The 26512-nt window shown below is 44.3% G+C and overlaps 1 protein-coding gene across 1 annotated transcript in view; it reads right to left on the bottom strand.

The window, feature by feature from the left end:
* dnah1 (dynein, axonemal, heavy chain 1) overlaps positions 1-26512 on the bottom strand; it is a gene marked incomplete at both ends in the record, with an annotated part of 101230 nt that overhangs the window by 398 nt on the left and 74320 nt on the right. The window contains 26 exons of the mRNA XM_080750831.1: positions 391-625; positions 1399-1605; positions 2221-2365; positions 3519-3649; positions 4240-4410; positions 5538-5714; positions 6413-6592; positions 7617-7787; positions 8018-8149; positions 8971-9129; positions 9409-9553; positions 11315-11511; positions 13607-13758; positions 14399-14594; positions 15602-15827; positions 16578-16738; positions 17121-17270; positions 17864-17983; positions 18591-18716; positions 19849-19980; positions 21991-22182; positions 22831-22998; positions 23591-23782; positions 24423-24608; positions 24709-24819; positions 25864-26055. Coding sequence (XP_080606957.1) covers positions 391-625; positions 1399-1605; positions 2221-2365; positions 3519-3649; positions 4240-4410; positions 5538-5714; positions 6413-6592; positions 7617-7787; positions 8018-8149; positions 8971-9129; positions 9409-9553; positions 11315-11511; positions 13607-13758; positions 14399-14594; positions 15602-15827; positions 16578-16738; positions 17121-17270; positions 17864-17983; positions 18591-18716; positions 19849-19980; positions 21991-22182; positions 22831-22998; positions 23591-23782; positions 24423-24608; positions 24709-24819; positions 25864-26055 — 4354 coding nt within the window. The remainder of the gene's footprint in view (positions 1-390; positions 626-1398; positions 1606-2220; positions 2366-3518; positions 3650-4239; positions 4411-5537; positions 5715-6412; positions 6593-7616; positions 7788-8017; positions 8150-8970; positions 9130-9408; positions 9554-11314; positions 11512-13606; positions 13759-14398; positions 14595-15601; positions 15828-16577; positions 16739-17120; positions 17271-17863; positions 17984-18590; positions 18717-19848; positions 19981-21990; positions 22183-22830; positions 22999-23590; positions 23783-24422; positions 24609-24708; positions 24820-25863; positions 26056-26512) is intronic.

The following is a 26512-nucleotide window of genomic DNA, read 5'->3' as shown; positions in this document are numbered from 1 at the left end:
TTGATTAACTTTAATGTGCAACATTGTTTTCTCACCCCACAGTAAACAAACCAACATAAAGTTTAAGTGTAGCCTATAGAGGGTATCTGCACATTTCTAAAGTGACAATTTAAGGACCTTTTAATACCTCTAAAATGACAAATTAAACATTGGCCAAGTTGTCAAATATTAGAGGCAGAAATTGTGAAAATAGCAGATCTACATGCTCACTCGTTGTGAGCATGTAGATCTGCTATTTTCACAATAGAATCGTATTATACAAAATGTAATGCCTCATGTGGGGGAGGGTCCCCTGTTAAAATATGATTATTTGGGGTGTCACGGCCTGAAAAGGTTGAGAACCGCTGATCTAAACTAAGCCAGTTGTGTTGAGACACTGTGAGTACTGACCAGCGCGTGTGAGGGTTTTGTAGATGGGGCAGACGTAGACCCCGGGAGTGGGAGGCTTGCGGAGGGGCTTTGGAATCATCCAGATGACAGACATCTCTGTATGGAGCTCTTTGGGCCGGGACTCAGCGAGCCGGCCCGCCGCCGCGTCCCAGCGAGCCCCTTCCAGGAACAGGCCGTGGATGTAGCAGCCCACGTTCGGTCGCTCTGTTATCTCACATGGCGTCTTCGCCATCACCTGATGGGAGAGGAAATCAGGAGTAAGAACAAACTACTTTGAATATGTCGTCCATATTTGGGGCATGTCAAAAATGTAAACCAAAACAAAAAACAATGTATCACAGTTTTAAATGTATTTGAAATGTTTTCAATAATAAAGAAAGTTAAAAAAGTAATTGTGATAATAGATCTATAAGCTTATGTGTGACCAATTTGGGTTGCCACTTTTTTTCTCGTACATCAGCTCATCAGATCTTTGTGTGATACCATCGTACGATGAAGTATTTAAAAAGGTCTTAAGGGGGTTCCAGACGGTACGCGGTCACCGCATCCTAGTAATTCATTTTCTTAAAGATTTGTTCCTGGGCTTTTTATGCCTTTATTTGACAGGACCGAGGAAATGGGGAGAGAGATATTGGGGAATGACACGCGGCAAAGATCTTCCGGACCGGGAATCGAACCAGCGACGCCAGCAGGCATCATAGCCTAGTATGTGGTATGCGCCTTGACCACTAGGCCAGCGGAGGCGTTGTATAGGGCCAGTGAGGCGGGCGCGCACTCCTGTGAAATCCCTGCGCGCGGGCTCGTTCGTGCATGTGTACGTGGGCGGCAAGAGATGGATTGCTTTCATCTTTGTGAAATACCGCGCAGCATTTACTCGCTGAGTAGGGCCCTGTAGGGCCCTTTGAGAGGTTGAGTTTCAGCAGGTAAATTCTTAAGAGCGTATAGCGGCTGTTGAGCAGCACCGCGGGGCTCCCAGGCAGGCCTGCAGAACTACGCTCCCAGGCTGACCTGGAAGTGGAAGCCGATGGTGTCGATGGCTACGGCGGCGCGGCGGGCGTAGTTCTGCAGGGTTCCGGTGAGGAAGGCCTGCGGGAAGAAGAAGCCGCTGATCCAGAAAGCGGCGGGGACGCCTCCACAGATCCACGTCTGCAGGAACCTGATCCTCTGGAGCAGGTCACACACCCAAGAGGACAGCGGCTTTAGAGAGGGATAGGCCTGCATGACAGCAACACACACACACACACACACACACACACACACACACACACACACACACACACACACACACACACACACACGTTACTTTGTGACACATTGTAAGCTTGTAGATCAGCTATTTCAGCTGAACGTATAAAATTATTAAATATATCACTAATGTAAGTCATTTGTCATATGTCATCTGTCCGGTGCACATTTCTATTATGACACCTAAAGAGCAAGACAGAAATTTGAAATGTTATTCATATTATGTTCCAATGTTCCAAAGCAAAAAGTTAAAGTTTGTAATCGTGACAGACCTAACTACAACTGTAGGCTATTTCCACAGAATGATCACCCCAGAAAAGGGACACTGGGGTGTGTGTGTGTGTGTGTGTTTGTGTGTGTGTGTGTGTGTGTGTGTGTGTGTGTGTGTGTGTGTGTGTGTGTGTGTGCGTGCGTGGGTGCGTGCGTGCGTGCGTGCGCGTGCGTGCATCTGTGTGCGCGCATGTGTCTTGCCTTGCTCTTCCACATGTCAGGCACAGCGTTGATGAACAGACTGAACAGTGTGTGTGTGTGTGTGTGTGTGTGCGTGCGTGCGTGTGTGCATGCGTGCGTGCGCATGTGTCTTGCCTTGCTCTTCCACACATCAGGCACAGCGTTGATGAACAGACTGCTGGTCATCAGCTCCAGGTCTGATGACATCACCACCAAACCCCTCAGAGCCTTGATGATGTCACTGAGACTCTGAGAGATGACACCCAGCAACCTGTTGTACCTGAAGACACACAGACAGACAGGGAGGGAGGGAGCTTGTAAATTGTCAACTTTGGAAATTCTATTTATGTATTTGTTATTTGGGAACATTTTAGTCTACAATGACTTGCCCAAAATTGGGAAGCCAGGGGGAAAATGGTAAATCCATCCTCAGCATATATTAACTAGAATTGAACTCTGTCGAGGTGCCAACTTAAGCCGTGTGCACAAGTAGCCAGCAGAGCGCGCCATGAGGTGCACTCACATCACCACTGGCGATGCCAGTGACATCACCACTGGCATCACCAGGAATGCTGGTCCCTCATTTGATGTTAATGATGACGTTGCCAGAAACAAGGTTATTATAGTTAACGAAAACTAACTAAAAAACGAAAACTAGAATGGAAAAACATTTTAGTTAACTGAAATAAAAATAAAAACTAAGCTTTTTAAAAAAACGAAAACTAACTGAAACGGTATTGTGTGTTTACAAAACTAACTAAAATAAACTAAAATCATAGAGAAAATCTCCTTAGTTTTAGTCTTTTGTCTTTTGTGGAAATAAAAAATAAAAAAACACCAGTTGGTGAGGTCAAAGAGAGAAGTTGTATGTCTCAACATTCCTGCCACTCTCAAAAATATGATGTTTTATTGATTTTCTTTATTAGACAATACTTTTTCCGGAGCTTTTTCAATCTCACCCCTGACAAATACCCCATATTACGTAAAAGACTAAAACTAACACTAAAACTAATAAAAACTAAACTAAAACTAAGCATTTTCAAAAAATAAAAACGAAACGAAACTAGCAACCTCACTTTAAAAACGAATTAAAACTAAACTGTAATTGAAAACAAAACCTCAAAACTAATAAAAATAAAAACTAAGGGAAAAATCCAAAACTATTATAACCTTGGCCAGAAATGCTGGTCCCTGATTGGGCTACGGGCTTAAACAAAGAAGGACACCGACAAACATACGCAACCGACCGCAGTACTTGAGCGCTCTGCTGGCCCAGGTAATGAATGACTTTCCCAAAACTGGGAAGCCAGGGCGAAAGTTGGTAAATCTATCCTCAGCATATTAATACATAGTAATAAGTACAAGTCTGGTGTTACCCAATCTGGGAACCCATGAGCAAAAGAATTATAATCATGAGAGAGATTAGGTGTTACCTGATGACCTCCTGGATCAGTACTGTGTTCATGGACTCTTCATAGAGGACAGGGTATTTAAGCATCACCTCCTGGACATTGAAGGGCTCAGGGATCTGCTCAACGATACCTTCCACTATCCCCTCCACCAACTACGGGACAGAGAGAGAGCAATGCACCAATGGATGGACCTGAATACACAACAATGGATCCCACCAATTCACACAATCAGATCAGAATTAATCTCTGCCCAGCCAGCCATGTCTGCTTAATATAAGTGACTTTAGGCTTGTTTTTCTGTAGTTGTGGGTTGCATTTATTTTGGTTGCATGTTCCTAAGTGTACTGTGGTTGCTAGTTTTGGCTTGTTTTCTAATGTTTAAACCAGTCGGTGACTCGGTCTCAAACATTTTCTTGTCAAGGATCCCTCAATGAATATGTATTGTCCTTTGGCTAAGTTTAAATAATAGGGCTGAAGTGTGGTTAATGTATGTTTTGTAATAATAATCAAAATCTACTAAGTAACTAGTAAGTAAGGTTTTCAAATAATGAGGGGGGGGGGTTGCATTAACAATTTAACAGATTAAAAATGACTAGTTTGTGGTTTACAGTCTGGTAAATTCAAAAAAATATATATTCAAAGAAATTCAAATATGACTTATAAATACTGTTATTCGTCTCAGGTACTCAATTATCGTGAGTGTTTTTTATCACGATAAACGATAATAACGGTTAACACACACCTCCTCCCTAGCGGTGCCCCCGCTGGAGGAGGTCCGGGGCTGCAGTTGAACCAGAGACGCCAGCAGGGCGAACGTCTCCTTCTGGGCGAAGCTGATGTCAGCGTTGTCGTGGAGACCGAAGATCTCGGGCGAGTCGTTGATGGGCAGGCCACGGATGTACGCCAGGTAGCCCTACAGGAGGACAGGACAGGACGGTTACCATGGCAGCAGCAGGTCATGACAGGGGCGTAACAAGGGGTAGGAAAGTGGGACTGAGTTACCAGGGCCCAAGGTGGAGGGGCCCTAGTAACTTTAGATATTGAAAAATAGCAGATATACAAGCTCACAGCGCGGCACCGATTGCCGCGCTGCGAGCTTGTAGATCTGCTATTTTTGAAAAGTCGTGAAAATGTGCGCAAATCTTTGAATATATGTATTTTTTAAGTGAACATTTGTAACTAAAATTTTGCTTCTGGGGGGTCCCTCGAACTAAATATTTTGAAATGTGGGGGGGGGGGGTCCTTCACATGAAAAAGTTTGAGCATCACTGACATGGAAACAGGTTTCTTGGCACACATTTTCCCGATTTTTCAAAAATAGCAGATCTACAAGCTCGCAGCGCGGCACTCGGTGCCGCGCTGTGAGCTTGTATATCTGCTATTTTTCAATAGTTAACATGCATGGGGGGCCCGCAGTGAATCCTTGTACTCAGGATTTGGTGTGACGCCCATGGATGTCACACTCAGGTCACCCTGAATAGTCTAAAACAGTGTTTCTCAAACTTTTAACATTTCAAGGTCTCCTCCTAACTCTGACAGCATACAAACGGAACCAGATGGACCTTAACGGGCCATTTGGTTCCATTTGTATGCTGTCAGCGTTACAGGCTTGTATGGGTCAATTTAGAACCCCATAAAGGAACCGCGATATATTCTTTTTGTTTAAGTCTCCATTATATAAAAAAAACACCATGAAAATTCAATATCCCACTATCCCTTTTGATAGCAAACTTTCATTGACTGTCAAAAATTCCCCTAGTGATATTGAATTTCAAACTTTGTTAGATGTATTAAAAGACACCTTTACAAACACATTGGTGAATACATTTCTTGGTATGGAATTTATTCCCAGATTGTATTAATATCCCTTGACTATGAGCATCTGGATTCATCCTCAAATACTTGCTAACAATATTTTATGTTTATACATGTAACATTACCAAGCACCTCCAGTTTGTGATGACATTTAGAAAAATTATGCACATTTGCACACTACATAATTGCATATAAGTCAGCCTACTCTGCATGGCTACTCCTTACCTTGACATCCAGGTCAGGGTCTATCTGCCGGTAGACTCCAGATGGGGAGTAGGTGTGTTGGACGTCGAGCACGGAGGGACAGTAGAAGTCCTCCAGAATGTTGAGGAGACAGCGTCTGTCCCAGTCGTCAGTGACACGGCCACCGTAGTTAATCTCTCCTGCGGTATATTTTAACACCTGACCGCACGCGTACACACACACACACACACACACACACACACACACACACACACACACACACACACACACACACACACACACACACACACACACACACACACACACACACACACACACAGTCAGTGTGAGATGAGAAGTGTATGAAGGAAGAACAGAGTTTGGTGGAGAGTGTGATTATAGATATAGCTATAATATCTCCCCAGTCAAGGGGAAACGCCCCTTTAGCTAGTGGTGAAGATGTTGGCTTTCCACACGGAAGACCCGGGTTCGAATCCCGGGGCAGTCCGGTTCCAAGCGTGACAGAACCGTTTCCAGTTCCTCAATGTTTGATCCGGGTCCGGATCCCAATATTATATTGGCACTCCCCTTCTGATTTGATTTGGATTTGATTTGATAATCTTTCAGAACTAAATATTTTTGAGATGGGGGTCCGTGGCCAAATACATATCATTTTGAGCACCACTGACATAGAAACATAGGTTTTTCAGAAACCCGTTGGGATTTAGGAGACATTTATCGAATCGGATCAAAATATTCAAAGTCTTAAAAATAGCAGATCTACAAGCTCGCAGCGCAGCACTAGTATAATGCGTAATAATGCGCTCCCGGTCTTAAAAGGGGTTGGGCCCACGACCCAGGGTCTTCCAGGAACCACACAGAGACACAGGGCAGGCAGTCATTCTCTTTCTCCCCACCTTGTACGGGACGTCCTGGTACTCGTCCAGGAACATTTTCAGCTGGCTGATGCAGATGCGGAGGTCTCCGTCGGTGAACTCGTACGGGATGTTGAAGCCCAGGGGGCCAAACTTCCTCCGTTCAATAGCGTTCCCGTGGAACAGACACAGAGAGAGGAGCAGGGACCTGAACCTTTGTGCCTGGACCAGAGGAGAGGAGATATTTATTTTATGATTGACCCAGTGATTATAGGAATCACACACTAGGTGATTTAAACTCAGGGTTTCTCTTCTGGGCCTGTCATTATACTGTAGGTGAGACATTTAAAAAATCACACTCGTGTGAACTGAGCGGTGGTGTGTGTGTGTGTGTGTGTGTGTGTGTGTGTGTGTGTGTGTGTGTGTGTGTGTTTGTGTGTGTGTGTGTGTGTGTGTGTGTGTGTGTGTGTGTGTGTGTGTGTGTGTGTGTGTGTGTGTGTGTGTGTGTGTGTGTGTGTGTGTGTGTTAACATGTGTGGTCAGAAAAGGTTACTGCAGGCTACAGACAGACAGACAGACAGACACGGAGACAGACAGACAGACAGACCCACACACACGGCCACGTATAGGAGCGTTGTGACCACCGCTCAAAAACATTCAATTTACAATTTAGGCATTTATTAAACTTAATCCAGAGCGATTTACAATAAGCAAGGTAATACATCAATACAATAAGTACATCAATACATCAACATCAATACATCAAATACATAGAAATATCAATATATATCAGAAGAGAAGAGAGAGAGAGAGAGGAGAGAGAGAGAGAGGAAAGGGAGACTGTCGTGTTTGTAGCTTGTCAGCAATTATAACCTAATACCAAATACAACCTAAAAAATTATATCTAGTTTTCATGTATGGTCATTGAGGGTAGGCGAGTGCTACGGTAAGTGCTATGGGCTTAGGTGGAGTCTGGAGTCTGAAGAGGTGAGTCACAGTGGAAGCTAGGTAGTGAGTCTCCCTGTCGAGTGAGACTCGACAGGGAGTATATTCCACAGTTTGGGGGCCAAGAGGGCGAATTGTCTAGGATGAGTGGATTTTGGTCCCGGGGTTTTTAGCGAGGGTTCTGTCAGCATCCCTGTGTTAGCTGATCGGGTGGGGTTCACTACTCAGAAATTGTGAGGATAGCAGACCTACAAATGTACATTTTGCCAGACAGACAGACAGAATGGAGGGAAGAGGCCCACCTTGGTGCAGGATGTGATGAAGTCGTCACTGAGGCTCAGGTAGGTCTTCAGCAGGTTGGCCTTGATGCCTCTGGGAGGCTCCACGGTCATCTTGGAGCCGTTCTGCAGGATGGACGCCGGGAACCTGTTGCTAGGCAGACTGGTCAGCCACAGGCGGAAGTCTCTGTGCACCTGATGACCAAGGCCGGGAGAACACACAGGAGACGACGGTGACGCAAACTTCCACCTCTAACGGTACCGTACAGGAGTACTGTTTGTGTGTGCGCGCATGCGTGCGTGTGTGTACATGTCTTCTGATTATGGATGGGAAGATAATCGATAACATCGTAAATCTCAATTTCTTTGGTCACAATAATCGTGATACGATATTTTCATATCGTCCCATCCCTACGTCTTCTGACCTTGTCTGGGTCGATGTTCTCGATGAGTCTCTCCAGGGAGGGCATCCAGCTGGGAGCCAGGTGACAGTTCTGGAAGAACACCCACTTCCCTTCTTCCATGGCACTGTGCATCATGGCCTCTGCCCAGGGGCCCTAAGTTAGGCACGCATGCACACACCACACACACACCACACACACACACACACACACACACACACACACACACACACACACACACACACACACACACACACACACACACACACACACACACACACACACACACACACACACACACGAGCATGCACGCACGCACAATCATCATGGTCACCTTTATTTCAGCTCAGAGTACAATTAAGGGCTGCAGGCGCTCATTTTCAATGCAGCCGAGATACAGAACACTGCGATAATCAACAGGAATAACAGAAGTGTTTTTATCTAGGGAAGCGATGGCTTTTTAGCCGTTTTAGTGATGTGCTTAGCGTGTGGTGATACTGTTTTTGTGTATGTATGTTGTTATCGTGTTTCCCTTACTGTTTGAGCTCCTGTGAGAACTATGAATTTCCCCATGAGGGATCAATAAAGTCTATCGTATCGTATCGTAATAGACATTCATTCATTTAGCAACATCAAAATACAGGAATCAGAAGACAGAAAACACAAAAAATAACATAAAACAAATATAAGGGGGGAGCATTCCTGAGGAGGATTTAAAAAATAAATAGATGATGCCACTACAAGTAAGACTCTAGATTAACAAGTTACAACTTGGCTAAAAATCTGCTCTTCCTTTAAGAGACACCGCACACTGGTTTTCACAGGCCTTTCCTCCCATTTAGGAGAGTCAGTAGTAGCCTTGAGTTTCCCGGCAGCATAGTTGCCATGTTCTGTTATCTACAATTTCATTTCATCAAAGAAAAAGTAGCGCAAATGGAGAGAGACACCGCAGAGTTGCACATGAAGTTTGCTCTGACCTGCCCCTGTCCCAGAGAGATGGCGCTCAGCCTGTCAGAGAACTCCATGGCGTCGGCGAACTTGTAGAGGTCGGCGGCGGGGTCGGTGCCCGAGGACAGCACGAAGATGAGGGGGGTGGACGGAGACGAGTCCTTGAACACCGCGGACAGATCCGAGGTCTGCAAGAGAGACGGAAAACAGTGTCAGCAACGCTATCGCGAAAGACGTCGCCCAGAGACCAGTGGTTCTCAACGTTACGCTCCTTTTCTCCATAATGGTGTTATTTTGTTCCTTGCGGGTCCATTTGGTTCCATTTGTTTGAAACTATATGAACATTTTTCAACATGGAAACGATTATGACGATGATGTCAAATAATTGCGATTAGACGATTATGTAATAAGTGTGACAGGCCTACGACTCCACACGAGCTGAGCAGTGACAGTGAGAGCAGGCCTACCTGAGGCTCTACGAACCGCTGTCCCAGCTCTGCAGAGACGAAGTCCTGCAGGCCCTGGCTGAGTCTGTCTGGCCTTAGGCAGCGCAGCACCAACAGCCTCTGGAAGGAGTCCAGCCTGGTGGCCCATTCTCCTGGGAGGGGCTCTCTGCAGACACACACACACACACACACACACCCTTTACCATTTAGACCAGGGGTCTTCAACGTTTTCAGGCCAAGGACCCTTTAGCTGAGAGAGAGAGAGATGAAGCAGGGACCCCCACAACCCATAGATTCCATATCGTTTCATTGTTGGACAGCACAATCATCAGTGTATTTGGGATTCATGTCAATTTGTGTTTTCAGATATTTAACCACCTGAACCATCAATTCTTATAAATCTTGACCTTTCCCTCTGTACTTAGTCTGCTCTTTTTCCCCTCTCCACCAGAGCTCTTTGCCGAAAATAGCAGATCTACAAGATTGTAGATCTGCTATTTTTGGCTAAAGTTCTTCGAATATGGACGCTAGGGTTCAAGTGGTTAATGCAAAAAAGGAGAAAAAAAAGTTTCTATCACAAAAAGATTTGGAGGACCCCCTGTAGTAACTCTGAGGACCCCCTAGGGGTCCCAGACCCCCTGTTGAAGACCCCTGATTTAGACAGAAATCGAGAGAGAGAGAGAGAGAGAGAGAGAGAGAGAGAGAGAGATGGGGAGTGACAACACAGCAAAGCCCGTCGGGATCGGGACTCGAACCTGCGACACGCTGTCAGGCTACATTGAGTCCAAGTGTCCGGACTGCTGGCCCAGAAAAGTCTTTTTATGCCCTGTCCTGGCAGAGGAAGACAATAGGCTCTATGCTCAGCAGCCATATTGGCAAGACATTGGGCCACTTCCTTACTTCTTCCACAGGTGTTACCAATGATACTGATGAAGGCTCTGTTCAATTTAGCGTAGCACTGCCACAGTGGTTCTCAAACCTTTTAATTTCAAGGACCCCATAACTCTGAGAGTGCAAATGGAACCAAATGGACCCTAATGGGTCCATTTGGTTCCATTAGTACACAACCACAAGCAGGCGTTTGGAACCCCCTCAAGGATCCATGAGGGTCCCTGGACCCCACTCTGAGACCCACTGGTGTAGCAGAGTGTTTCCAATGAGCCAACATGCACAATATCAGCACCCTGGCTCTGTTTGACCAGAATGGACCAGAGCCTTCATTAGTGTTATTGGTAAGACCTGTTTAGCCTATTGCAACTGTATCACCCAGAATACTAACCTGTGTCTCCTGCACGACAGACCAAACATCTACTAATGCAATGCGAAGAGAAGAGATGTGATACCATGCCATATTTCCATGTAATCACATGCAATGTAATGTAATGCAGTGTTTCTCAAACTTTGTGTGCATGGGCACACTTTTCATGTCCCAAGAATCCATGGGCACACCAACATAATACGGGGGTGTAAATATCGGTCGGGAAGAAACCTTGTATCTTCAAGTTTCAAATGTGTACGTTTCTTCGCTAAGTAAAGCCCTGCTTCATCATACAAGGCCGTTGCACGAAAGTAGTGAAAACAGCAAATCTACAAGCACACAACGCCTCGCGGTGCGAGGCGTTGTGTGCTTGTAGATCGGCTAGTTTAAATCATTTTTAAAATGATAAATACAAAACAAACGGTTTTGGACATACAAGGTTTCCACCCGACAACGACGAAATATAACTCATGTACAGTAATTGGCCCACTGGCTTGTCACTTGTCTTGATCTGAAACGACAAATCTTTGAGTAGCAGCAGCAGCAGCAGCGCTATAGAGAGAGATCTCTCTCTATAGCGCGCAATGAGGGCCTCTCCAATTCTTTTTCCCGGGCTGAATCAGGGGCCCAGCACGTCCCTGATGTTGGTACAGTATATGTGTTATGAACCTGTGGGGCTGGCTGCTGTCAAAGATGTTCTTGAAGGCCGCTAGGTGACCAGGGAAGCCCTCCGCCAGGCCGCTGAAGGTGGGCAGAGTGCTGACACCCAGGAGGTCCTGCCAGGCGCGCTCTGACAGCCAGCCCACCGCTGGGTTGGCCAGCTGCCGCGCGGGCATCCCCCCAGACAGCAAGTAGCGCCACTCAGCCTGGCGCACGCACACACACACAAACACAAACAGGCACATGCACACATAGACATGAAAGGGGGCTTGAGCCCCTGCCCTTTAATCCGTCTGTAAAAAAGTGCCCTCTCTCCAGGCCATGAATGCAGTTTTTACTATGGTGAAAGAAATGCAAATGCCCTCTTTCCATGCCATACCTGAAGGCAGCATTCAAGAGAATTGCCTTGTCAAAACTCTCCTGAACTTGAATGCAGCATCTTATGTTGAAAGAATTGCCCTCTCTGTGTGGAAATCCATGCTGTTACGCCACATCTCCAGTATTGCCTTTTTTATGTTTAGTTTAGTGTGGTATCAAGTATTGAAAATAGCCGACCTCCAAGCTCACAACGCGTCGCGCTGTGACGCGTTGTGAGCTTGGAGGTCGGCTTTTTTCAATATTTTCACCAAAAGGCCCTTTTAGAAATTTCAGCCCCTGCCTCTCTAACATTCTCTGCACGTCCTTGCCCACAAACATTAGATTGTTGTAGCAGCAGGATTCTGTTTGAACTGAATGGAACACAACCTTAAAAGGACAACTTTGTTTTTTTTAACAACAAGGGTTCATATTTTGGATTGTAATCAGAGAAAACGTACAGGCGGCTGCCACTCGAAACTGGTAACAGTAAACCTATTAGCCTAACCACCTTACCTCCCCCTGACCCTTCTATTGTAAATACCATTACTTTTTATTACTGTATTTCTGATGATACCTTCTGCACAGTGCTGTGTTCTATCTCTCTGTCATTCAATGTCACAGTATACGATACAAAAAAGGATCTCAATGTAAATAAGAAGTGGCTTTCCTGAGCTTATCCTTAACCCATTTAGGCCTACAATTATTGAATGCTTTAACCAGTGAAAAATAGCAGATATACAAGCTCACAGCGCGCCACCGAGTGCCGCGCTGCGAGCTTGTAGATCTGCTATTTTTGAAAAAGAAGTGGAAAATGTGTGCAAATCTTTGAATATATGTATTTTCAAAGCGAACGTTTGTAACTCAAATTTTGCATCTGGGTGGTCCCTGGAACTAGATATTTTGAAATGGGGGTCCGTGGCCAAATAAATGTCATTTTGGGGGTCCTTCACATGAAAAGGTTTGAGAACCACTGACATAGTAGTCTCTCAAGAACAGACTAACTGAGCTCCAGTTAAGTGAAAAGGACCTTTTCTTTGACGATGGCTGGCCAGATTTTTGACATAGAAACATAGGTTTTTTCCAAAAATCTTAGAAGGATTCAAAAGACACTTATAGAATCGGGTCAAAATTCTAATTTTCAAGATTTAAAAAAAATAGCAGATCTACAAGCTCGCAGCGCGGCACTCGGTGCCGCGGTGTGAGCTTGTATATCTGCTATTTTTCAATAGTTAAAGCTTAAAATATTGCGTCATAATGTGTTCAGGCCTAAATGGGTTATAGTAGACCTTGTGTACAAGTGAACTGTACTGTCATGAAACTGTACCCTTTCCTATGCAAACTTCTAATAAATATGTCAATCAATTAATTAATCAATCAAAAGAAAAGATGAGTGTTGAAATGTTTTCATTTACTGCTTTCTGTCATGGCTAAATATGTCTTTTTAGACACAATAAGCTGGCGATTTCTTTATTACTATTTACAGTAACACTACCTGCCCCATATGTCAACCATGAAAGATTGCGGTGAATCTTGTGAATGGGCTTATTTTGTCTAAAAAGACACTAAATGCACTAAATGGGACAGATCCATGTTGATGACATGACTGTAGACATACTGTGTACCGCTTTTTGCATGATTTTAGGGCAAAATGTCCTTTAATTAGTATCATTGGTAACAACCGTTTACCATAACATGTCAAAATGGCAAGGTGTTGTGTGCTTGTAGATCTGCTATTTTCACTAGTCTTGTGCGACAGTCTCGTATGATGGAGCAGGGCTTTACTTTACGAAAAAACATACACATTTTAAACTTTGAGATACGAGGTTTCTGCCCGACAGTGACAATATATAGGAACTCTCATAAAAGGTGTGTGTGTGTGTGTGTGTGTGTGTGTGTGTGTGTGTGCGTGCGTGCGTGTGTGTGTGTGCACGTGTGTGTCACCACCATATCAATCTTGTTTTGGTCCATCATGATGCGAGCAGCCAGCAGGAAGGAGAACATGAGCTTGTGCCTCTCAAACAGGCTGCGACACACGTTGCTGTAGAGGCTGAAGGTGAAGAACCTGTTGATGTGGACCGTCCTCTGCTCCACGCTGTCTGTCAGGGACACGTCATGCCAGGACATGAACAGCAGGGGGCAGAAGCAGGGACATGTTGGTTGGATGAAAAAGCCTTGGGTTACAGTTATTCTAGATCAGCTAAGAAGCATTGTTAGGCACACTAGTTAGGGAAAGTTGGCCGAATTTTTGACCAATCTGGAAAATAAATAATTACCAATAGCTTTCTTCACAAAATGTGTTCATAAAGATGTCTACTCTAACACCTCTGAATTTGTTCCAACCCAACTCCCTTGGGAAACTTAGTGGGAGCCAATCTAAGTTGGGGTCCCATTGACTTTACTATACAGAAAAAAAAATCTGCTTTAAGTAGCATGTGAGGGGTCAAACTATGGGTTTTTCGTGATTGTGAATCCATTGCAAGCATTTGTTTTGCACGAAAAACATTCCTTGGGCTAAAAACGGCACCCACAAAACTGTGAAAAGTGATGACTCATGCATCACTAAACCATAGTTTTGTGGGGGACTGCTTCAGGCGATCTGACTGTGTACACAGTAAAAACCCTGAGCGTGACTTCACTGAATTGAACACCAAGAGTGTACAAATAGAACCAAATGGACCAGTAAGGGTCTTGGTTGCATTTTGGGAGATCCGGGAGGCGTCATGGTGGGAACCTCACCTGCTCTCTCAGAGTTGCAGATGGCACCCAGGAAGATGGCCAGGAACCACTCCAGAGAGTACTGGTACATGGGGTCCACGTTGGACAGGTCGGACACACAGAAGAAGAGGATGCGCGTGCGCACGGCCACGGGCACGTACTGCAGGCGGGTGGCATCGATGTCCCTCTCCGTCTCCTCTGCCGCCGCCACTTTAGCCTGGTGGTGACATCAACCCACGCCACCCGAGCATTAGCATATCAACGACACATCGACGGGGACGGGGAATTGTGGCCCAGAAATAGTTTAAAAAATGTGCACATTTCTCGAATCAGCACATCCCCACACATTTACAAAGTTCTGCAGTGATGATAGTGGTATAGTGCTCTGACATTTACATATTATGCTATCTTAGTGTTTTAATTCATTCTAAGAGATACATTTTGTCCTGTGCCAATGATGTATTTTATCTGCACAGATTGGTTTCAACCTACAGTACTGCATAATTTACATTTATGTTCACACACATTTGATTAAATGAATCAAATTAGGTCTGCTTTACACAAATGCAAACAAAGCTATGACAGGCTCTTGTATATTGAGCAAAAACATGTATCCACTGATATTGTTATTTCTCAATTTTTGGAGGTGGCAAAGCCATTTGATTACACTGACTGAGCCTTTAAGAACTGCCGTCGTAGAGCCTTGATCAAATGAACACCCAGCTAAATTAGTTATGGATGACAACAACGTTGGGGTCCCATGAGACACTGGTTCTCAACCTTTTCAGACCGTGGCCCCCAAAACAATAATCATATTTGAACAGGGGAACCCCCCACCCTGACGAGCACTTGGATCTGTAAGAGTTGAGGCATTACAACTCGGTTCTATTGGGAAATAGCAGATCTACATGCTCACAACGCCTCACATTGCGAGGCATTGTGAGCATGTAGATCGGCTATTTTCACAATTTCTGCCTCTAATATTTGACAATTTGTCCAAATATTAGAATGACTATTTGGCCAAATTGAATTAAAAAGGTCTTAAACGTTGTTACATTGTCACTTTGGAGATGTGCAGAATCTGCAGATACCCTGTATACACTTAAACTGTATGTTGTTGTTTTTTTACTGTTGAGTGAGACAACATTGTTACACATTAAGCTAATCATCTGGGGGGGACCCCCTATAGGGTTGAGAACCACTGCTATAAGACAACGCTCTGACCTTGATCTCTCCAGCCTTGACCTTAGAGGCGGCCAGCACTCGGATGAGCTCCTCATCGTCCACGGGGTTCCCCTGGGAGGAGCTGAGTCGGAGCAGGATCTGGTCCTCGATGGCCTTCAGCTCCTGCTTCATGTGAGCGTTGCTGATGATCAGCTGGCTCTTGGCCTCCTCCAGGTCTGGACGCTCCTCGGCCACCACCCGGCCCAGCAGCTGCTCCTCCAGGCCACTGGGGATGGGACCATAATCGTTATTATCGTTTATCGTGATAAAAATAATAATAGTCAATAATCGTATTGTGGAGGTTTAAATTCCATAATCTTTTCACTCTTTACCCTTATCTCTTTGCCAAAAAATAGCCGATCTACAAGCTCACAACGTGTCGCGTTTGCGACGCATTGTGAGCTTGTAGATCTGCTATTTGCCAGACCCATGAAATGGGTAGGCCTACATAAGCAAATGTCGGTCTGTCTGTCCTGGTTTTCTATATAAAGGGTATATATGATGATGACATGATGATGACATGCCTACAAAAGGCATGATGTCATAAATGATGATGACAGACAGGGGGTCTGGCACAACCAGGTTGACCTGGTCTAGTTTTTGGCAAATGTTCCGCCACAGGATAATGGGTGTTGGGGATATTTTGATTATCATGATATCATAAATCGCAATGACATTTTCATATTGCCCATCCCTACAGACCATTGGTGGAAACACAAGTACACATACGTCATGTGGATTTTGATAGAAAATGTTGATTTCGTTTGAGTCTTTTGAATAAAGTCATATTTAACGAAATTAATTAATTATAGCATCCTAACAGGCTCTGTGCAGAAAGCTGTTGGAATTATGAAGATTATGCAAAAATAATTGAGTTTAGGCGCTTATGTCATAATCGTAACGGGCCTACTCGTAAACTATCCATTGTCTTAGTTGAAATAAAGTAACGCCACAGACCTGTTATCAGGCGTGTTACCTGGGTGAGAGGGTGAAGTTGATGAGGGTGACTTTGGTGCAGATCTCTGGGGAGTAGTGTGGGTTGGGCAGCTTGGTGGTGATGTACATCTTGAAGTCGTTGTGGTAGGGGACGACGGTGTCACCCAGCTTCAGCACCATGCCACCCTGCTGCTTGAAGGTCTGAGAACATCCACCACATCAGGAGATTTTAGATTTAGTTGTAGTCATAGTCTTTTGAATACAAATCTCATTTAGTTTAGTCACATTTTAGTCATTTGAAAAGTTTTAGTTTTTGACTAAATATCATATTATTTTAGTGTATTTTGTCGACGAAAATGTATTTTTGAGGGCCTTGATGGTGTCGTAGTGCCTAGTTTCACCTGCATTTCGGAAATAGACGATCTACAAGCTCACAACGTGTCTGTGACCTCCACAGAGAGGGCTAGTTATAGTTATGCTGTTACTGACATGACCTTGAAATCATCAATATACAAGTGTGCATGGAGTGAGCGTTAAAAACACGTTTGGTTTGGAACGTGCGGACGAGTGTGCACGAAATCACCTGTCTGAGTAAGACGGGCTCCAGGGCAGGATCCAGGTCTTCTCCCACGTTCTCCAGAAGGCAAGGTTTACCGAAACGAATGGCGTTCTCCAGGCTACGGAGGAGGTCGCGGTCACTGAGCCTCATGATGACCAATCCATTGTCACGCTCCTTGGAGAAAACAGGAAACAACGGTCAGAGGAGCATTTGAGGTAACTTCTCGCCAAGTTCAACAACCTACCCGCCATCATACGATCACCTTTTCCACCCATGTTCCTATAGTATGTAGTGCTTATTCTGGTTTAATAGATCAAGTAATAGCTCAAGCAGATGTTGTACTACTGTATGTCTTGGCAAATACTGATAATAATACGCCATTATTACCCCAATGGACTGTGCTTTTAGTTTTTTCCTCTTTTGGGTTCTCTATAGTTTGTGCCTGTCAATGACAATCTTTTCTTTTCTTTTTTTAAGATTTGTTTTGGGACATTTATGCCTTTGTTGATAGGACAGTTACTGAAAGTAACTTGGGAGAGAGATGGGGAGAGAGACATGCAGCAAAGGTCGTCAGGAACGGGCACCCCCCAATGACAAGCTTTTTATTCCAATATCTCATTTACTGGTTTGCACGAGTACAATTATTTGTTTTCGGCTCCACATACGTATAATGTGTATATGTATGTATGTACATGTATCTGTGTTTATACTGTACACACAGTATGGGTATGTGTAGAATCATATATTCAGTGTCAGATCCTCTTCACCATGTTTTTGATCCACTTGTTGGCCTGTCCCTGGGGGTCGATGAACAGAGCCCAGCGCTGACAGTACTGCGTTATCACACCGTTCTCCACTGACAGGCTGTCTCTGGGCAAGCCTGTTATCTGCAAATGCAACACACGTGATGAGACAGACAGACAGACACACTTATAGATAGATAGATGTATTACTTTTACAGCAGGGGTCTTCAACAGGGGGTCCTCAGAGTTACTACAGGGGGTCCTCCAAATCTTTGTGTGATAGAAGCCTTTTTTTCTGCTTTGTTAAATTAACCACTTGAACCCATATTCTGAGAACTTTAGCCAAAAATAGCAGATCTACAAGCTCACAACGCCTCACGCTGCGAGGCGTTGTGAGCTAGTTTTATTGTTTGTGCTGTGACCTAGTTTAATTGTTTGTGCCGTCAAACAATTAAACTATATGGTATCTATGGGTTGTGGGGGTCCCTGCTTCATCTCTCTCTCGACTAAGGGGTCCTTGGCCCGAAAACGTTGAAGACTCCTGTTTTACAATAACTCAAAAGTAGCAGATCTACAAGCTCAAAGCGCGTCGCTTAGCACCGCACTTCGAGCTTGTAGATCTGCTACTTTTTATGCTTTTTTGTGACTTTAGAATAATATGGAGATTAGAGATAGGAGGTTTCTGCCAATTAGGAGGTTTTTGCAATATGTTATTTCATCTAAATGTATCCCATTAAAGGCTCTTAGTGACCTGCCAGGAGCGGATCTGGACCGGGTCTCCCAGGGTAGAGATCAGGTCAGGTTTGTCCGTGTGAGGAACACTCAGCTGTTTGAATCCACACAGCCATTCCTCCACCATGGACTCCCTGTACTCCCCCTGGACACACAGACACAAGGCATTGGTTATCATAGGTAGACAACCTCTCTGAACACACAGACACAAGGCATTAGTTATCATAGGTAGACAACCTCTCTGAACACGCAGGCACAAGGCATTGGTTATCATAGGCACACAACCTCTCTGGACACACAGACACAAGGCATTGGTTATCATAGGTACACAACCTCTCTGAACACACAGACACAAGGCATGGCGTCATACTGCAGGAACAAAACCAACCATAATTTACTATTTACATTTACAATCTAAGCTCTCTTTTTTTACGATTTGTTTTGTGGCTTTTTTATGCTTTTATTGATAGGAGAGTAGATTGACAGGAAACGGGGAGAGAGATGGTGAGCGACACGCAGCAAAGATCGCCGGGATCGGGACCCAAACCCAGAACCCGCGAAACTGTCAGGCATCAGAGTCTACAGTATGTGGTATGCGCCTGGACCGCAAGGCCAGCACGCACCCCACAATCTATGCTGTTAATCCAGAACGATTTACAATAAGCAAGGTAAATATAAGGTAATACATCAAATGCATAGCAATAGTATCTAGGATCATAGGTAAACCAAGAACCTATCATCAGTCTAAACAGTATCATATCAAACATATTCTGTACACTGAAACTATACACACTATAGGATGCCAGGTCTACAAGTGAGCCTGGCATCTGCCTACATAACCTTTTTAACCTATGCATAAGCATGCAAGGTCGTCAAGTCTACAGGAAGTGCTAGTCTGAAGAGGTGAGTCTTCAGATTACGGCGGAAGATTGTGAGTCTGCAGTTCTAAGTGCAATGGGGAGTTCGTTCCACAGTTTGGTAGCCAAATACTCCATTGCCCTACGGTGTCGCTTGCCAAAAAGAACAGATCTTAAAGCTAACAACGTGTTGCACACATTGAGCTTAATACTGTACTCAACATTTTCAGCAGCAGAGAGCAGATCTATAAGTTCACAACGTGTGCTTGTAGATGTCCTATTTTCGCTAGATGTATATGGGGCTTAAGTGGTTAATTTTCCCACTTGGTTAATGCATGACGGAGGAAAACATTACGAAATGTATTACAATAAAATGTTTCGCTCATTATCAAGAGAAAATTGCACCCACAACCCACTTACAGTGAAGGGTCCGAGGTAGGCGATGTATCCTGCAGACAGTAGCACGTCTCCTGCTACGTTATTGACCATGTACTCCAGGTGCTGCATGCTCTCCTTCCAACGCACCTTCTCATCTGCCAGGCCACCGATGAGCTACAAAGAGGCAACACATCATCAGCAGACTGGAACAGCCACATGGGGAAATTGGTTTAAATTGGAGGGGGAAAGGGGGTAAGATCTGTGTGACTTGTGGGCCGTTCAATGTTTGTGAGACATTTACAGGTTTTTATGTTTGTATGGCATGCTCATGCTTAACTGGTTGCCATGTCAGAGTTAACTCACTTAGCGCCGGTCGACTCCTAGATCGACATTGTTATTATGGACGTCCCTGCCGAGCGACTTTTAAAGTCGATCGGCAATTTTTAAGCAATTTATTGGATATTTTTTGATGAATAAATAGTCTTGCCTAACTTGTATGATGGAGCTACAAAGAGGCAACACATCAGCAGACACGAACACTCGCATGGGGACATGGTAAATTAGCTTAACTCATTTACTGCCCAAACCCGAGTTTCCCCAAGTTATTGCCGATGTCTTTGTGTGCCAGGCCAGAGTTTCCCGAGATATTAATCAATTCGATTTTATTCAAAACAATCCAAAAAGGTACGAAAATGACGGCATATAAGGTGAGAATCGCCTTTTTGGGGCAACATTTCTGTGACTTGTGGGCCGTTCAATGTTTGTGAGACATTTACATGTTTTTATGTTTGTATGGCATGCTTATGTGCATGACGGAGGAAAACATTACGAAATGTATTACAATAAAATGTTTCGCTCATCATCAAGAGAAAATTGCACCCACAACCCACTTACAGTGAAGGGTCCGAGGTAGGCGATGTATCCTGCAGTTGCCATGTCACAATTAAAAATAAATTACAGAAAAAGAAGAAGACTGGAACAGAAAAAAGGGCTTTCTGGTAAACTCTCACTTGAAAGGTTGTAGTCCATAAGGTAATAATACAGTATGGTATTTATGGATAATGTATGATTCTAACCAAATTGATTTAGACAAAATAATATCAATATGCAGTCTTAGCAGCCAATATCACACACTTCTCCATGAGCTACTTGTGTACCTTTCGCTGGTCATGATCAAATAAGCCTTCTGATCAATTCCAGTGTTTCTCAAAGTGGATTCCAGGGACTCTGTGGGTTCCTTTAGGGGGGTCTAAATGGAAGTCTGTAAGAAGTCTGTAACTCTGACAGTGTGCAAATGGAACCAAATGGACCCGCCAGTACACTGTCAGAGTTAACACATCCGGTGTCAACCCCGAGTTTCCCGAGTTTGAAAAGGTACCACCCCTGTGCCAACCCCGAGTTTCCCGAGTTTGGGCCGTTTTTGAAGAAAAAGAAAAAAAAAAATTTCAAAAATTTTTTTTTCAAAAAACTTTTTTGGACCTCCAGAAATGTATTAGGCATGATCGCGATCGCGAAATTGCATGTTTAACCCATAGAGTTATAATAAGAATAGAGAGGACACCAGATATCCCCGCCCGTCCACTTGCATTGAGTTGCTCACCCTGCGCATGAGGCGTTTTCACCCCTCCTTCCGGCTAGTAAAACCGTGACGTAGTGGGTCTACTGTGACGCGTTTTGCGTCATAATTTGTGTTCATGGACGCGCTTCATGAACGAGCACTTCCGGTATGAACGCGCGTCAATACAAAGAAGCCTAGACGAGCGTTCATGTGAGTAGACCCAACTGCAGTACCTCAAAACGGCCACCATGTCCATTTGGTTTCAGGGCGCCCCCAGGGTTCTGGGGGCTTGGTTTAACCCCCATACCAACCCATTCTTTCAAACATGGCAGACATGTTTGTTTACATCTGAAGAAAACATAATGGCTGATAAATCATGAATGCCTGAACGGATTTCCAAGCGGATTCTTTTGTTTGAAAGCTGTGAACAGTGTGCACACACGTGGTGCATCATCTAGGCATGGGCGTGCACGATCCGTGCACTATAAATTACATGGAAGTCTATGGAGACCATGGCATCGCGGGACATTGAAGAGAAAAAATCACTGCAACTTAAGTGTTAAGAGGAGACCTTGAAAAGTAAAACTTTGAGAAATGACATTTCCCGTCTCTCGTTGTTGTCTGACCTTGTCTGCTCGCACCAGGCGGCCCTCACACAGCTGGCACTTGTTGTCCAGCTGGTCTCTCTTGGCCAGACAGTCGTGGTACTTGGCCTGCAGGGTGGCGACGCCCTCCTCCACCGCAGCCAGCTTGGCCTTGGCGTGGTCCACGATGCTCTGGGTCACTGCCAGGTCTTCCTGAGCTTCCCGGAGAGCTTGCTGCAGTGTACAAACGCAGCAGCCTCGGCGTTAAACACACACAAATAAATGTCTTAACCTTAAATTTAGGCCTACAATTATTAACTATTGAAAGTAACTATTGCTTTAACTATTGAAAAATAGCAGATATACAAGCTCACAGCGCGGCACCGAGTGCCGCGCTGCGAGCTTGTAGATCTGCTATTTTTGAAAAAATCGTGAAAATGTGTGCAGATTTTTCAATGTATATTTTTCAAAGCAGACTTTTGTAACTCAAATCTCTGCTTCTGGGGGGGTCCCTGGAACAACATATTTTGAGATGGGGGGGTCTGCGGCGGAATAAATGTAATTTTGGGTTTCCTTGACATGAAAAAGTTTGAGAACAGCTGATTTAGAGGAAGGATTTAGAAGTCGGGTCAAAGATCGGGTCAAAGATATTCAAAGACTTGCACACATTTTCAAGATTTTTCAAAAATAGCAGATCTACAAGCTCGCAGCGCGGCACTCGGTGCCGCGCTGTGAGCTTGTATATCTGCTATTTTTCAGTAGTTAAAGCATAAAATAATGGTTAAAGTGGTTCAAATCTAACGCGACTCGGGCATGTTTCAGGTATTTGAGAGTTAAGCGTGGATAAACAAGCGAGCGACATATTTCTAAATGTTCATTTACCCTTTTGGGCTCCACGGCCTTGGCTATGAAGTGGTACGTATGCATGGCGCGCACCCACTGGCACATGGAGGTGCAGGCCTTGGACACCTTGGCAATGGATGCCGGCTGGAACTCCTCATTATCTATGTAGGGTTGAATTGATCTGATCACGATATCAGGAATATTATCCTGCAGGAAGAAAACATACAATGCTGATTACAGTTTACAGTTTACAGTTTAGGCATTTAGCAGATACTTTTAATCCAAAGCGACTTACAATAAGCAGATACAACATCACAATAATAAACAAGATAATATGTCAGTACATCAACAGCAATATAACAAATGCAAATGGATATCTATCTAGAAAAAAACACAATATAATCAAAGTTCTAAAAACCTAAAAAACAAATGCTAACTAGCTTCATGTATGGTTATTGATTTTTCTGTAGTGCTAAGGGTTTAGGTGGAGTCTGAAAAGGTGAGTCTTCAGTCCACGGCGAAAGCTAGCGAGTGAGTCCGTTGTTCTAAGTGCGACAGGGAGTTTATTCCACAACTTGGGAGCCAGGAAGCCAGGAAGGCAAACTGTTATTGATCAAAACTGTAGTTTACAAAAGGTGCTTTTATAAACTACAAATGCGTTGTACAGATAGGTAAACCAGACTGCAACAGAACAAATGGGAACCAAGACGTACTTTGACAATCGTGACTAGTTAAAATGACTCACTCCAAAATAACTCTATGGAACATTGTATGTAAACAGCTCTATATGCTCCTCTACCTTATCGAACTTGAACAGGCCCTCCATAAACTTGCCAGGATCCTGCAGCAGGCCCTTGCCAGGCTCCCAGTAGTCGTCCACCTTGGTGCCAGGCTTCTCTCCAGGCACCTTCTTGGGCTTGATGCCTTTCATGATGCACACAGCCTCAATGACCAGTCTCACCCCTTGGGGAGGTCTCTGCAGGGCTCGTATCTAAAAGAAACACACACACAGTCTGTGACAACCACTTTGATACTGATCGCAGGGTCGTATTCTTTACCATTATGAACACTAACGTTCTTATTCTGGACGTGTCTCAAATAGGCAAACATGATGTGAAAACAGCCGATCTACAAGCTCAGAACGCTTCGCAACGCGACACATTGCGAGCTTGGAGAGATTTGGAGTAGATGGAACAAAGGAAGGCGCTCAATTACAGACCCCTGGGAGGGAGTATACAGAGCATAGCAGTGGGTGTGGTTTTCTTGTGCACTAAAAATGGTCCATTCGTTTTTCCAATAGAGATTTAAACAAATATTTATATATCAATTATTCAAGTCTACAATCAAGCCATCCAGGATCCTGGTGAATCATGGCCATAAAACCTTTGAATCTGTGAAAAAGGATAATTGAAAATCTATTTATTAAATGTAGTAAATCAATCTTCAAAAAAAATAAATCTCACAGAATCAAAGGGTTTATGGTCATGATTCACCAGGATAGGCTTAACATAATCGATATGAATAGCTTTGTAAATCTCTATGGGAAAAATGAAGGGCAGATTTTTTTAGTGGCACCAGAAAAAAAAAACACACTGCTATGCCCTAGTATGGGGTTGGTCTAAATCTCTGACCTCAGTGATGTCGCTCTTGTTGAGGGATTTGAGGCTGGCTAGAGCGGCGTCCAGGGCCGGCAGAGCCTCGTCCAGGTCTTTCTGGGCGTCCTCAGCGATGGCGGCCGCAACGCGAGCTTTCTCTGAGGCTTTGGTCTCCTCGGCCTGCACCGCTGTACGAGTCTCCTCTGCCACCACCGTGTCTTCCTGGAGAAACATCAAGGCTGGGTCAGTTCTATCTCTCTCTAGACAGACATCAATGTTAACTAAGGATAGTGCATCATACTGCATATTTCCTGTGTCTTACTTTGATCTTCTCCATGGTGACCACAGTGTCTTTGGCCGCTTCCTCCAGCATGGGTCTCATGGTCTCCAGCTCCTCTTGCATCTTACTCACATCCTCAGCTGTGCTGAGGAGCTACAGGATCACAATACAGCGCTGATTAGACACCAGTTACACTGTCCACCATACGCAGGCTACTACTGATTCACTTAACCACTTGAACCCTAGCTTCCCTATTCTGGGATGAACATTCTGTAGAAAATAGCAGATCTACCAGCTGGTAGAACGGCCATTTTCAGCGAAGATTTTTATGGTAGAGTAGAGAGAAAACAGGAGGGGGCCTAGTATCGAGCCATGGGTTATTCATTCATTGACTTCCAGCATAAAAAGTTCTAAGTTACAAAAAGTTTAATATTTCAAAGCGTAAAGCTGGTTGCACACTGCTGCGTTTATTCGTTGCGAAATGCGTTTTTCAGGGCAAGGCGACAGAGAGAGATCAAGAGAGCGAGGGACCCAGTGGTCCGAAAATAAAAACGAAACGGGTGGCAGTGTGCAAACGTGATTGATATAACGTCAGGTTGATTTCTTTATTTACGTGCTCTGAAATTTGCTCCTATATTGGGCCGAAAAAACGCAGCAATGTGCAACGACCTTAAAACATGCAAACATGTAACATGCTTACACAAGATGGTGCTGATCAGTCTAGTGGTTTTGTGAGATTAGCCCTGAACAGACAGACAGACAGACAGACAGACAGACTGACAGAATAGACGGATAGATGTACAGTACGTGCCATGACGCCAAACGTTTGAAGTCAGTGGGATAGGTTAAATATCTGCAAAGTTTGCACAAACATTTGCAGAAGGACACGATCATTTCTGTGACCCTGACGAAGACCCAGAAGGTCGAAACGCGTTGGTCAACCTTTTGCCTTGCTCAGAAAATAAATCATATTTTTTCACTATTGATGGAGTGCCTTGGAGTCCCTTTCTCTGTAAGTCTGCTTTCTACAACATTGGAATCTAGCAGTACTAAAAAAAAACTTTTGTTCATATATTCCTACCCGTATCACCAAAGAGCACCTGTCTCTTAGAGCCAGCTGATCCCTGCACTTCTTTTTTTCTCTTTTTATACGATCATTTCTGTATCAGTTTTTTCCTCCTATCCCCGGTGACTAACCTTGTCTAGACCAGTCTTCATGCGCTGGCGGGCGCCATGCAACTCCTGCTTCTTCTGTCCAACGAGAGCAGAGAAGATGCTGAGCAGCTCCAGGTAGCTTTTGGGCGTGACGTAGTTGTGACGGGACAGCTCGGCCAGATACTGCTCACACTTCCTGGAAACCATCTGGTGGATCTCCACACACATCAAGGTCTGGTAGCGAGAACGCGGTCAGAAGAGAGGTCACACAAAATACCAGTGATTTTTTCCAGTGACGGAAAAAGGTACTCAAATTCATTAAAAGTATCTCAAAGTATCAATAGCCTAATGCAATATAGAAACACTCTGTTAAAAGTACAATTTGGTAATTGGCAAAGTATTGGCATCAAGATAATACTTACCAAAAGTAAAATAACTCATTGTGCAGAATGTACTGCTTTTGAAAATAGCATATCTATCCCTTTAGTGGAGTCTAAATTGAGTTTGACAGTATACAAATGGAACTTGACAGTATACAAATGGAACCAAATGGACCCTAACAGGTCCATTTGGTTCCATTTGTATACTGTCAGAGTTAAGGGAAGACCTTGAAATGTAAAAGTTTGAGAACCACCTCTATACTATATCTTCTATTTGCACCATTTCTATTTGCCAGCCGGGGGAAATTCTG

This window comes from Nannobrachium achirus (assembly GCF_963921795.1).
Source record: "Nannobrachium achirus genome assembly, chromosome: 20".
Lineage (NCBI taxonomy): Eukaryota > Metazoa > Chordata > Actinopteri > Myctophiformes > Myctophidae > Nannobrachium > Nannobrachium achirus.
Note: the sequence above shows the minus strand (reverse complement) of the source record. Positions and strands in the feature narration are given on the sequence as shown.